We start from the raw sequence: 12,666 nt of genomic DNA on the forward strand, positions 1-12,666 counted from the left end.
TAACCTAAGGCATAACCCTTTCCCACTCTGCAGAGTTTACCTTGGTTCTCCTTCCTCTCCGTGGCTGTCATCTTCCTCTTCGCTGCCACTGTACTCATATTCTGTCTCCTCTGCAAGGGAGAAATCACTGCTGATTTCCTCAACTGACCCATGCAGTTCCCCTCACACTAACCTAGGAAGACCTGATGAGATCAAGATAAATGCTGGGCAAGATCAAAGGGAAACCATCTTTAGCTCTGCATTTGGCTGCTACCCTCTTCCACATAGAGGCCTCAAGTGTAGGACCAAGGCAAAAACCTGGGATATCATGGAGCTGAGTCAGCAGTTAGCCTGGGTTAGGTGTTAAGAATCCTATAAGATCACAGGGGTCTCTAGAAAGCTCATGATTGGGCATTCTTTTGAGTAGGAGGGAAGGAGGGAAGGAGCTAAGGACCACTGAGGAAAGAAAGCCCAGGGCTGCTCATGGTAGGGAACAAGATAATTGGACGCTGAAATTTTCCAGGGATAGCCCCATCCTTCACCCCCATTTCCCCTACTGACCCTTCTCGCCCCTTTTCTTTCGAGAACGGTCAATGTGGTCCTTAAGCTGAATTCGGACCTGTCGCTCTGTGGGCTGGTCACGGATGAAAGGGAATTTGAGAAGCTGTTCAGTGGGTGGGCGGCTCAGGTATGTTTTGATGAGACATGTATCAATGAAGTCAATGAATTTCTTAGACCTGAAAGTGTTTAAGAGATATATTGGGAAGGAATGGACCCTAAGACATCATCTTTGGGACAAAGGTTGACAAATCTGAATGAACAGTATCCTCAGGAACTTAAACACACTTTAACAAACTGCCTAATTTTTACTATTACTTTTCTAATTTAGTGCTTTAAGGTTTTCAAAGTACTCATGTTATCCCTTTCTTCATGGTATTACCCAGCTGTGGGACCCACTCTGCTAGTCACACTCTAGGGTTTGCTCAACTCTAAATATATAAAGAAGGAAGGGAGGTTCTAGTCTTATTTTCACACCCCTCCCCTGCTGAGCCCACATTTCCTAAAGGCACCTACCATTTCTTAGACTTCAGCTTCGGCGGGGGGTTCCGAGGGATGAGGAAGAGGGCACGCATGGGGTGCATGTCACACAGAGCTAGGGGAGTGAGAGGGACCACGAGTCCTCACACATCTCCCCTTCTATTCCTGTTCTAACAATTTAATAATCCCCTCCCAGCATGCTTATCTTTGGATTCAGTTGGGTTAGCCTCCCTTCAGTCCCTCCCACCTAAAACTTCCCTCCTCCCACTAGCTACTGCCCTGCCCCTACTTCCAACCCCATTACTCACGGGGGGCTCCTTCTGCCATCTCAATAGCTGTGATTCCTAGAGACCATATGTCACTCTGCAAAGGAAAGGCCAAAATTATGAAGGCTTCCTATTCTGTGACATCCCCCCACCTTGACACACGTATTTTTAGGTCTTTGCACATTTATTTATTTCTAGGGCCCCTCTTTTCAACCTTACTACCATTCATTTCTTGACCCACTCTCTTCTCCAATCTATATTCTCTTTCCTCTCTCCATAAGTCCTGTACCTCAGTCTGTCCAATCCCACCCAATCCGCCCAATCGCCACCGACCTCAATAGTTCTCTTCTCAATTCCAGTCCCATTATTCCCCTCTCCCGGCTACCGCCCCCACCCTTCAGTTTATTCTTTTCCCTAAGGCCTCCAGCTAGTACCCTGTAGTCATAGGTGGCATCAGGATTCTCATCACAGGCGATAACCTCTGGGGCCATCCAGTAGGGGGTACCAATGAATGTATTCCGCCTGCCCACTGTTCGATCCAGCTGGGCACTCACCCCAAAGTCCACTAGGAAGAGGTAAGGAGAGGGAGTAACTGTAATACAACATCCTGTGTGCCTGACCTTGTCTTAAATACTGTACTCTACACTTTATCTGCTTTCTAAGGAGAGGCTCTGGGGTATCTAGGAAAACATTGGGGAGGGGGACATGAAACAGCTTTGGCTGAAAGGATTACTCATTATGTCCAACTTCTTCAAATGGAAGAACAGACATTGGTAGTAAAGGGAAGATGTAAAGAAGAAAGAGTAGAGGGCCTGGGCTTCTAAAGGACATTGATGGTTTGCCTCAGAACAGAGGAGGAAGAGGAAGACTTTATGATTCTTCTTCAAATAAGAAAGGAACTATCCTACTAGCCTGTCCTAAGACGAGGGAAGGACATCTACCACCTGCCTCAGGAGAGATTTCCATACCTAGCTTAACCTCCGCATTCTCTGTCAGCAGCACATTTTGGCCTTTGATATCTCGATGGATCACTTTGTGGGCATGGAGGTGGGCCAGCCCCTGGAGAGGGTAGAGGGGGAAAAGTGAGCTTTTGGTGCTGGTGAGGGCCAAGGAAGGAGAGGGACTGAGCAGACAGCAGGTGGTAAAGTAAACAGCGAGAAGACAAGCTTAGGTAGAACTGAGTGTACAGGCTGGATATTCTCTACCTTAGAGAATGACAATTAAGCCAAACTTGTGGGAAATATGGGGGGGACGGGGATGCTGGGACAGGAAAACACTTTTATGTCACTTGTAGTTGGCAGGTTAGAAGTACAGCAGAGCTGGAACTCTGGAAAAGAATGGGATGACCCCTTGGGTAGAGGAGCCGTCTCTCTCTCACCAGAATAGGAACCCCCCCTTCTTAGTGCTTATTCTAGAACCCTGCCCACAGAGGTGCTCAGGGAAAGGGAAGTATAGACTGGGATAGTAGATAGGTTGTGGGGGGAAAAAGAAAGGGAGGGCACTGTCTCTCACCCTGAGGATCTCCCTGCAAATGTAGGCGATACAATCTTCCTTCAGAGCATTTCCTTTAGTGTTCTTCACCAGATCTGTCACAGAACCAGCACCACAGAACTCCATAACCAGCTACAGACCCAGGAAGGAGCAAGCAGAAGGATGAGTCATTAATCAGGTAGATCCTCTCCTTTAACAATCAGGGAAGGACACAAGGCTCAGTTAGCCACTCTAGACCCTACTCAGGTCTTGGGGCTAGATGATAACCTGGGTTGGAGACCATCATCAGGTAATACGGGGAGCTCTGTGCCAGCAGCAATCTATTGAGCAGTTTCTTGGGATCAGGAAAGAAAGGACTAGAGGACAGGGAGAGGAAGAAGGTGAGAAAACAATTAGGGAGAGCAACTAGACAATCTGAGTCCAGAGGCAAGAAATTCAACTGGAAAATGATGGCATAGAACAGGCCTAAATAATAGCAAATTGTTTCAACTAAATGGGAAACAAATAAGTCAGTGAGTCAAGGAATATCTATCCTAAGAGAAATTTCAATATATTCAGCCAGAGGAAGGACCGTTAATTCATAATCATAGAGATCTTGGAGGCCTAGAACTGAGCAGGAATATCCTCTATAACAGAGGTGTCAAATGCCCCTCAAATCAGATTAAAATGTAACTGGGAAATGTTTAACAAAGTAAATAAGACTACAGTAAAACACAGATAATGTTTGTTAATTTGTGATTAGAAAGTCACAAGTCAATACTGGACCTGGAGGGATCCATTTCTACCTGACTTTGATACCATTCACTGAATTGCCATCCAGCCTCTACTTGAACCCCTCCTGGGAGGGAAACTGACTACTCTGACAGACAGGTCATTCGACTCTTGGATAGTTCTAATTGTTAGTTAGTTTCTTCTGACATCAAGTCTCTTGGCAACTTCACTTACTGCTCCTAGCAGAAGTCCCTAAATACAACAGCCAGTGCAGCAATGGAATCAATGACTCCTGCGCTATTAGCACTATATTCTAACCTCTTGAGTTAACCAGTCTTAACTCATCCAACACAATTCAATAAACACCTGTGCAGTGCAGAGCCCTGCATCAGGGAAGATAAAAGGTCAAACACAGTTCCTGTGCTTGTGGAGCATAAAGACTAGTAGAGGAATATGATATATACACAGATCATATAATACAAAATGGCAAATGCATTAAACAAGATGCAACCAAAGTGTGAGATCTAAGGCGTAGAGGTTGTAGATTAAAAGTAAGAAAGGGATAAAATGAGCTCTGGGAATTTCCCCCTAGGAATAAGGTAGAAAGGACTTGATGGCAGGCAGGGAGTTCATCTCTCTTTCCAAGAGCCACAGGATTTTAAAAAAATGTTATAATTTAAAAAAAAAATTATCAAGCATTTATTTTTCACCCTCCCACATCTTCTCCATTAGAAAAAAGAATAAATACAAAACCGTTATTATATAAGCACCATCAAACAAAACAAATTCTCACAGTGATCAAAATGTATTATTTCTTATTTTCTCATATTAGTCTGTCATCTCTTTGTCAGGAGGTGGGCAGTATTCTTCATCAGTCTTCTGGAATCATGGTTGATCATTACAGTACTCAGATTCTTAAATCTTTAAGAATTCTTTTTTTTTTTAAACAATACTGATTTTATTGTGCTCTTAGTACTGCTCATTTCACAGTTCATACAAGTCCTCTTAGGTTTCTTCAAAGCTGTCCCTTCATTTTTTAGAACCCATAGTATTTCACTACATTCATATTCCATAACTTTAGCCATTCTCCAACTTATGAGTAATTCCTTAGTTTCCAGTTCTTTGACACTACAAAAAGGGCTACTATAAATATTTTTATGAATATAGGACCTTTTCCTCTTTGTTTTACCTCTTTGGGATATAGGGATATATTCAATGGAATAGCTGGGCCAAAGAGCACGCACAGTTTAATTAACTTCTAGGGTTTTTTTACTTTGCTGTTTATTATGATGTACATAGTAATATTAGACATATAGTATAGTAACATCTTTCTATTAGGTATGTCATGTTTTGCTGTTTATATGTGTAACAATAAACATGAACTTTTCCAATATAAAAAAAAAACTTCTAGGGTACAATTCCAAACTGATTCCAAAATAGCTTGACTATAATGCACTTCCACCAATAGTGCATCACTGTGCCTGATTTCCCAAAGCCTCTCTCTTCTTGTTGGCTTTGCCAATCTGATAGCTATGAGGTGGACCCTCAAAGTTACTTTAATTTGCAATTCTTTATTAATAACTTGAGGGCAGCTAGGTGGCAAAGTAGAGCACTGGCCCTGCAGTCAGGAGGACCTGCGTTCAAATCCAGCCTCAAACATATAACACTAGCTGTGTGATTCTGAGAGGCAAGTCACTTAACCCCAACTGCCTCACCAAATATTAATAACTTGGAGCATAGATACAGTTTCTTCCCTTGAGAACTGCTTGTTCATAGACTTTGAGCACTTATCAGGTAGAGAATGGCTCATATTCTTGAATCAGTTCTTTACACGTTTTGGATATGAGAACTTTATCAGAGAAACCTGATGCAAAGATGTTCCCCAGTTAATTGTTTCCCTTCTAGTCTTACCTGCACTGGATTGGTTTGTGCAAAAACATTTCACTTTTAGGTAATCAGAATTGATTCCACTTCCACAGTCTCTCACATTCATTCACTCCTTTGCATCACCAGTATCTATAAGAATACCTTGAAGGTGTTTAATAAAGTATTTAATAAATATTTGTTCAACATCTAAACTTCTGGATACATTCTAGGTTCATGCTCTATAATATGCCAGAAAAGAGCATCAAATGAAGTTCAATGTCAAGTTCTGCTTCTCCTGCCTACATTAATTTCTTCCTTCTGGGAACTCTTATAGCATTTAGGTAATGAACATTTATTACATGTACTGTCTAAACTAACTAATCATCTTTATGCTTTATCTTCTCCTTGACAACAAAGAGCAAATCTTACACAAGGAAAAGATATACAACTGATCAAATATTTGACAAAAGATGGCAGGGCCTACCAGACAAGGGAAAACAAAACTCTGAATCTCTTAGTATGATCACCTCTTCTCCTTGCCTCCCCTCCACAAGGACTGGAGAGCTGTGACTTGGTTTAGGCAAGATGAGTAGGCCAGGGGCAGCTAGATGGATAGAGCTCCTGCCTTGGAGTCAGGAGGACCTGAATTCAAATCCAGCCTCAGACACTTGACACTTACTAGGCTGTGTGACCCTGGGCAAGTCATTTAATCCTGACAGCCTCACCAAAAAAGAAAAAAAAAAAAGAAGAGTTAGCCAAAGGCCTCTTATGAATATTCTGAATGATATTATAAACTCTTAAAAGAGCTGAGTATCACTATACTTGGGTCCCAAATCCCAGTTGTGCCAATTATTAGAATGTAACTACTTTATGATAGTGCCGGAAACGGGTGTGGTGGGGGTGGATCAGGGAAGGTAAAACAATGGGAATTTTGTTTAAGTCCTTTCTGCTAAAATGGAAGATGGATGGGGGATGACCCTGCCCCTTCCCCTTCAGAGTCTTTTTACTTTGCAAAGATTGTTAATTAGTGTTTATCAAATTCCCATTAGTGTACCTACTGCATACTTAGAAGTATAGATCTTGTCATGTTACTGCTTACTACAGAGTGTACTGTAGGACTGCTTACTACAGTTCATTTGCTAGTAATGTCCAATAGGAACCACTTGACCTTTCTATCTCATACTACCTCCATCTTCTGTACTACATATTTCAGCTAAATGGGATTACTAGCTCTCCCCCAAACACATTCTATGCTTTTCTGCTTCAGGGTTTTTGTTCATGCTATTCCATATGCTTGGAATGTGAGTGGAAACCATGGTGAATGTGGAGTCCTAAGACTTGAATTTAAATCCTGACTGTTCCTTGTACCTCTGTGACCTTAGACAAGTCACTCAGCTCTCTGGACCTTGGTTTTCTTATAAATTAAGGGCTCCAAACCAGGTGGCCTTGAAGGCTTCTAGCTCTCTTGGTTTCCTTCCCCACTCCAGAACCCTTACCCATTCTCTAAGGTAAGATGCAAAAGCTGGCTCTTTGAGGCAGCCTTTCCCCAGGCATACAAGCCAGGACCAACCTCCCTGGCATATGTTACATACTACAGGGATAGCTGTATGTGCTTCTTCTCTCCCAGCCACCCAGAATGGGACTCTTTGTGCAGTAGGTAACTAACAGACATTTGCTGAACTGAATTAAGAATGATGCAAATTAAAAAGCCCCTAACCTCAAATCATTGTGCTCAAAGGGACCGTAGGGAGACAACTCTTCATTTTAAAGTGAAGAAACTGAAGCCCTAGGAAAACAAAGTGTCTGGAGGCACATTCTGGTAATCAGAAGAACTGAGACTGAGACCCAAGTAGGTGATACTCAGTCCTTCAAGAGCTTATAATAGTTAGAAAGACACACACATACCAAAACAAAGACCAAAAACAATATAATCCATGTACTAAATATAATTCCAGGATGTTCCACAGACCATATACAGTATCTGGTTTTGGAGAAGGGAAAAACTAGCTGAGCTGAGTGATGGGGAGAAAAGAATAGACTCCAGATTCTTTCACTTAGCTTGGTATAGAAAAAGTGTGTTCAGAAGTGTGGTCTGAAGAGTTTGGTTTGGGGGTTTGGCTTACCCAGAGCTGGTCATCATTTCCAGGGGGGCTTTTTTTGACAAAGGCTCCATAGTATGTTGCAATGTTGCGGTGGTGGGAATATTTTTTCAGCATATTGATTTCTTGTTTGATCTCTTCCTCTTCATCCTAATTGAAGTAAAAGAAAATGAATGCTAGAGTTTTCTCCAATTTCCCTCCCCCACCCCCTCCCCCCCACTATCCTGACCTCTTTACCTCTGTGACATCCATGACCTTGATGGCAGCCAGCTGCCCTGTCTTCACATGACGACCCTGGGGGACAAAGAAACATGAATGATCTAGGTATTACTTAGAGGGTTAGGGTCAAGGTTGACTATTAGCACAAAGCTAATAGTTAAGGTTATGCAGCTGATTCCCATATGGGTCACTTAGTTTTGAAAGAAAAGGTATTATCATCTAATTACTAGTTATAAATGGGACAAGAAACGGTAGATGTGAGGCTCCTTTCTTCAACTTCAGGTAAAAGAAGTATGAGGACACTTACCTTTTGGAATAATGCGACGTCTGAGGTAGAGGAACGAACAAGACCCTATGCCTCAAGATGTAGGAAGCTGAGAGGGACAATATGCAGGGGAGGTAAAGGGCATCGTGCCTCACCCTCTTCTGTTGCTGTCCAAATGCTTTCTACTCCACTGCAGCAAGACCATGTGTAAGGCCTTGACTTGTTTCCTGCATCCCTCTCTCTAGCCTAGTCTGTGAGACATCTTTCCAAACTTTTATTGTTGGAGTGGGGACAAGAACAAAAGGCAGAGCTGAAATGCTCTAGAAATGACAAAAGGGACACAGATAAAGATACCAAGGAAAGACACTGCTGCCTTTATAGATGGGGTCCCACCATTCTTCCTGCTCCCCTTGCCTTGCCTCCAGCCAAGCATCCTGAAGTAAACCTTCCACGGCTCTTGCAGGGGAAACTGAGTGTCTGAAGCTTCCCAAAGAGGAAAGCAGAGTGAGACAGCCCTCACAGGCCTAGACACAAGAACTGCTAGTCCCACAGGTTATTTTTACTCTCAGCCATGATTTAAGACCCTAGCACACAGCAGTAGGGAGAATATAGAAATTCTATTTCTATAGCAACAAAAAAGAACTTTTGGGAAGGGGTGTGTGCACACCTCCTTAAACCTACAAGGAAAATATGATATATACGTATGGGGAGAGAGGTGCAGGAGAGATGTAGGTGGTCCCAGATGATCCAAAAACGCATACTCTCAGATCCAGAACTTCCTTCCCCACATGACATCACAGTCTCTATAAGCACCACTGGTGGCATCCCCAGTTTGGTGAATGTGAAAACTAAAACTCGGAGAGGTGAAAATGAAAACATCTTCTAGGTGACACAACTAGTAAACGGTAGAGTCAGAACTCAAAATCAGGTCTTCTGAGTTCAAGTCCACGATACGGGCTAGATCTTTTTTTTTTCTGAAGGATCATGCCTTAAACCCAAATCACTCTGGCTCTCATCGACTGACCAACAACGGGTCCCAGGCCAAGCGCCACTTGGTCACTGTTTGGACTCTGATCAGCTCAGAGTGAATGCAAATAGCAATTGTTTCTGTTTTGGCCAGAAATCCTGAGGGTCTTCCTCTCCTAGATTGATTTTTTTTTTTGGACTAGGTAAAAGAGGCCATTCTCTGCCTCATTTCTTACCTAACCTAAATCACTGAATGGGTATTACCTCAGTCAAAATGAGACCTGTTAAAGACTTTAGCTTAAAAAGGCCAAGGTTTCCTACTTCATATGCAGGGCCATCTCCAGTCTATCTGATCTATATCTTGCCACTGGACCCAGATGGCTCTGGAGGAGAAAGTGAGGCTGGTGACTTTACACAGCCCTGCCTCACTTAAATCCAATTCACTTGTATGTCACGTCATCGCCTCCCTGATGTATGGTCCACTTTAAGAACAAAGGACAAACAACAACAATAACAGCTTTCTCCTCTACCATGTTATTCCTCAATTAAACTGATATGCTATCTTTTATGTTAGGGAGGCAGAATGTTGGATTCCAGTTATTTTTCTTAGTGAAAATGTGTTTACAGGGAGCTATCTACTCTCATTGGTCTCTCTTGTGTCCATTATTATATGAATAATGGAGATATCAGTCTATAAAAACACCGTTTCTGTGGGAGGAATTAAAGTAACTTATGTAGAGAATCAAACCTAAAACAAATTCTGAGCGCATGCACGTATGCGCACGTGCACACACCCACCCCCACCCCCCAATCTTCACTTCCAAACACAATAACTGTTTCCTCTCTGGGCCTCAGAGTTTCCTTATCTCTAAAATAAGAGGATTGGGTTAGATGATCTCTAAGGTCCCATCCAGCTCTTGTGAACACATCCCTCTCCTCCCCAGTTCTAGTTCTGGATTTGCTCTCTTTTCCATCATGGCACAACCTGCCCACTTCCAGGCCTGTTTCCAATATATGTCAGTACAGGATCTGTACTAACCTTATCTGAGGAGAGAGGCCAGCAAAAAGCTGTCCCCTTTCCCCAGTCTCTTTTCTTTTTTTCCTCTGATCCCCACCGTTCTTCCTTTTCCCAAGCCCCTCCAATTCATGTGTTTTACACATCAATTTTCTCAAGTCTTTAGGAAAAGGTCCCATTTTCTTTACAGTTTTTCTGAAGAGTACTCTAAAGTCTTACCTTATACACTTGTCCATAGGTCCCATTGCCGACCACTTCTACCAGCTCAAAGATCCCTGCAGGATCCTGGAGGAGCAGGGGAATGGGAGGAGGAAGACAGAAAGAAATATTAGAACTAAAGGTACATAGATTAAGGTTTAAGGTTGCGTAAAGCTGAAAGTATGTCCAATCTGGGCATGAGACTGACAATTCCCAGAGTTGGTGGGGTGGAGGGAGGGGACAATACGCAGCTGCCAGAATAATCATCTGGGTCTGGATGGGTCTGACCATGCTACTTTTTTTTTTTAACTCAAAAACAATCAATAGTCTCTTACTGACTTTAGGAGAAAACACAAACTTCTTAGAATCTGGCATTTAGAGTCTGCCACAATCTGGCTTCAGCCTACCTTTATCTTTCCAGCCTTATTTAGTATTATTCCCTTTCAAATACTATAATCTAGCTAAACTGGGCTTCAGTTTTGCACAATGAACATGCCATCCTCCACCTGTATGTATCCTCACAGGCCATTCTCCTTTGCCTAGAATGTACTCTCCTCTTTATTAAAATGATTCCATTCCTCAGCTCAAGTATAATCTCTTCTGTGAAGCCATTCCTGATTCTCCCAGCTGAAGATAACTTCATATTTTTGCAGAACACATTGTCTAGTATGTCTCCTTTATCCTAATCATGCTCTATGTTGTATTATACTTATCTGTGTATGGGTTGTATCTTTGTTGTACCCAAGTTGGAATGTAAGCACTATGAAGCCAAGGACTATGACTGGCTATATAATTTTCATCTTTGTACCCCCAACCCTTAGCACAATGTCTGGCACAAAGAAGGCACTTAATAAGTATTTTTCAAAATTGAAATGATTTGGGGCAGCTAGCTGGCGCGGTAGATAGAGCACCGGCCCTGGATTCAGGAGGACCTGAGTTCAAATCTAGCCTCAGACACATAAGACTTACTAGCTGTGTGACCCTGGGCAAGTCACTTAACCCCATTGCCTAAAATAACAACAACAACAACAACAACAAATTGAAATGAATTTATCCAAGGGCTAATGGAATATAGGAACTACTGGTGATTAGTGATTCTCCTATGCTGCTCTGAAAACTACCCCAGTGCCCTTGTGTGATTTAAGAAGACAGAAATGTTGAGAATATCCCTTAGCAGTCTTTTCTAAAACAATATCAATAACAACACAAGTGTTAATGATGCATTCTGTGTTTATATCACATTAATTTTCAGTCTATGACTTCTCTCTTTCCTATCCAATAAGCCTTTACTTGTAACAAAGATTAAAACCATGGCAAGTTACTTAACTTTTTTCAGCCTCAGTTTCTTCATCTGCAAAATGGACAAAGCACCTACCTCTCAGAATTGTCCTGAAAGGATCAAATGAGATAACAAGCATTTATTAAGTGCCTTCTACATGCCAGGTACTGAACTAGGTGATGGGGATATTGTGACAAAAAGTGAAATTTTCTTTAATCGCAAGGAGCTGTCCCTCTATGAAGGAAGATGACATATGCACACAAACCTATACAAGGCAGCTGGGGAGAAAGGCTACTGAGAAAGGGGTGAAAATCAAGAAAGGTTTCCTGTAGAAGTTGGTGTTGAGCTGAGTCTTGAGAGAAGTAAGGGAGTCCATGAAGCCAAAGGGGAAGGTGGTGCCCTCCGAATCCAGGGGCCAGCCTGTGTAAAGGCAGAGGCAGATCCTGGAGAAGGGAAAGGGGAGATGGGCAGGGAGACAAATCAGGATTACTGTCCAACAAAAGATGATGCAGAACAAAGGGGATATATGAATAGAGAGAAAAGGACATATTCAGGAAATGTCACAAACTGCAAGATTCAGGATCTAGTGTGAGGGAGCAGGAGTAGTTAAAGACAATGCTGATATCGTGAGCTTGGGCTACTCTAAAGTCATTTCCAAATGGCTCATAGATATCTTGAACTGAAGGTCCCCAAAATATCTTAAATGCTATTGCTGTTCAGTAGTGTACCACTCTCTGTGACCCCATTTTGGGGTTTTCTTGGCAAAAGATACTGGAACAATTTGCTATTTCCTTCTCCAGATCATTTTATAGAAGAGGAACTGAGACAAACAGAGTTAAGGGACATGCCCAAGGTCACACAGCTGTCTGAAGCCAGATTTGACCTCATGAAGATGTCTTCCTGATTCCAAGCCCAATGCTCTATCCACTGTGCCAATGTATCATATCTAAACCCAAATTCATTATCTCCTCCCCTCCTAATTCTCCTATTCCTGCCAAGGGTGTCACCAGCTTTCAGACTGATCCAGGCTTGAAAACTCAGTGTCATCCTCGACTTTTCACTCTTTCACTGCCTACAACCAATCTGTTGCCAAATCCTATCAATTCTACCTTCACAGCATCTCTCCCACAGACACACATCCCATCAAATTGTGGGCTATGAGGGAAAGTACAACCATTATTGAGAAATGGTAGTGGGGAAAGCAGGGTTATCAGCAAACTCTCAGTTCTGAATGTTAGAAGATGGAAGGATGAATATGAGAAAGGAAGAGATTT

At 42.5% G+C, this 12,666-nt stretch overlaps 1 protein-coding gene across 12 annotated transcripts in view; it reads right to left on the bottom strand.

Annotated features, from left to right (window-relative positions):
• Positions 1-12,666, bottom strand: part of MINK1 (misshapen like kinase 1) — a 57,211-nt gene that overhangs the window by 17,722 nt on the left and 26,823 nt on the right. For all 12 annotated transcript variants that reach the window (XR_013487122.1, XM_078155595.1, XM_078155596.1 and 9 more), the window contains exons 2-11: positions 10,135-10,200; positions 7,688-7,744; positions 7,475-7,600; positions 2,796-2,906; positions 2,252-2,342; positions 1,718-1,848; positions 1,326-1,380; positions 1,054-1,132; positions 541-716; positions 41-110 (exon numbers count right to left, since the gene is read on the bottom strand). Coding sequence is in view for 11 of the 12 variants with exons in the window: in XM_078155595.1 (XP_078011721.1) it covers positions 41-110; positions 541-716; positions 1,054-1,132; positions 1,326-1,380; positions 1,718-1,848; positions 2,252-2,342; positions 2,796-2,906; positions 7,475-7,600; positions 7,688-7,744; positions 10,135-10,200 (962 nt within the window). In the remaining variant the exon portion in view is untranslated. The remainder of the gene's footprint in view (positions 1-40; positions 111-540; positions 717-1,053; positions 1,133-1,325; positions 1,381-1,717; positions 1,849-2,251; positions 2,343-2,795; positions 2,907-7,474; positions 7,601-7,687; positions 7,745-10,134; positions 10,201-12,666) is intronic.

Source organism: Phascolarctos cinereus, unplaced genomic scaffold (assembly GCF_003287225.1).
Source record: "Phascolarctos cinereus isolate Bilbo 61053 unplaced genomic scaffold, phaCin_HiC Scaffold_5;HRSCAF=322, whole genome shotgun sequence".
NCBI lineage: Eukaryota > Metazoa > Chordata > Mammalia > Diprotodontia > Phascolarctidae > Phascolarctos > Phascolarctos cinereus.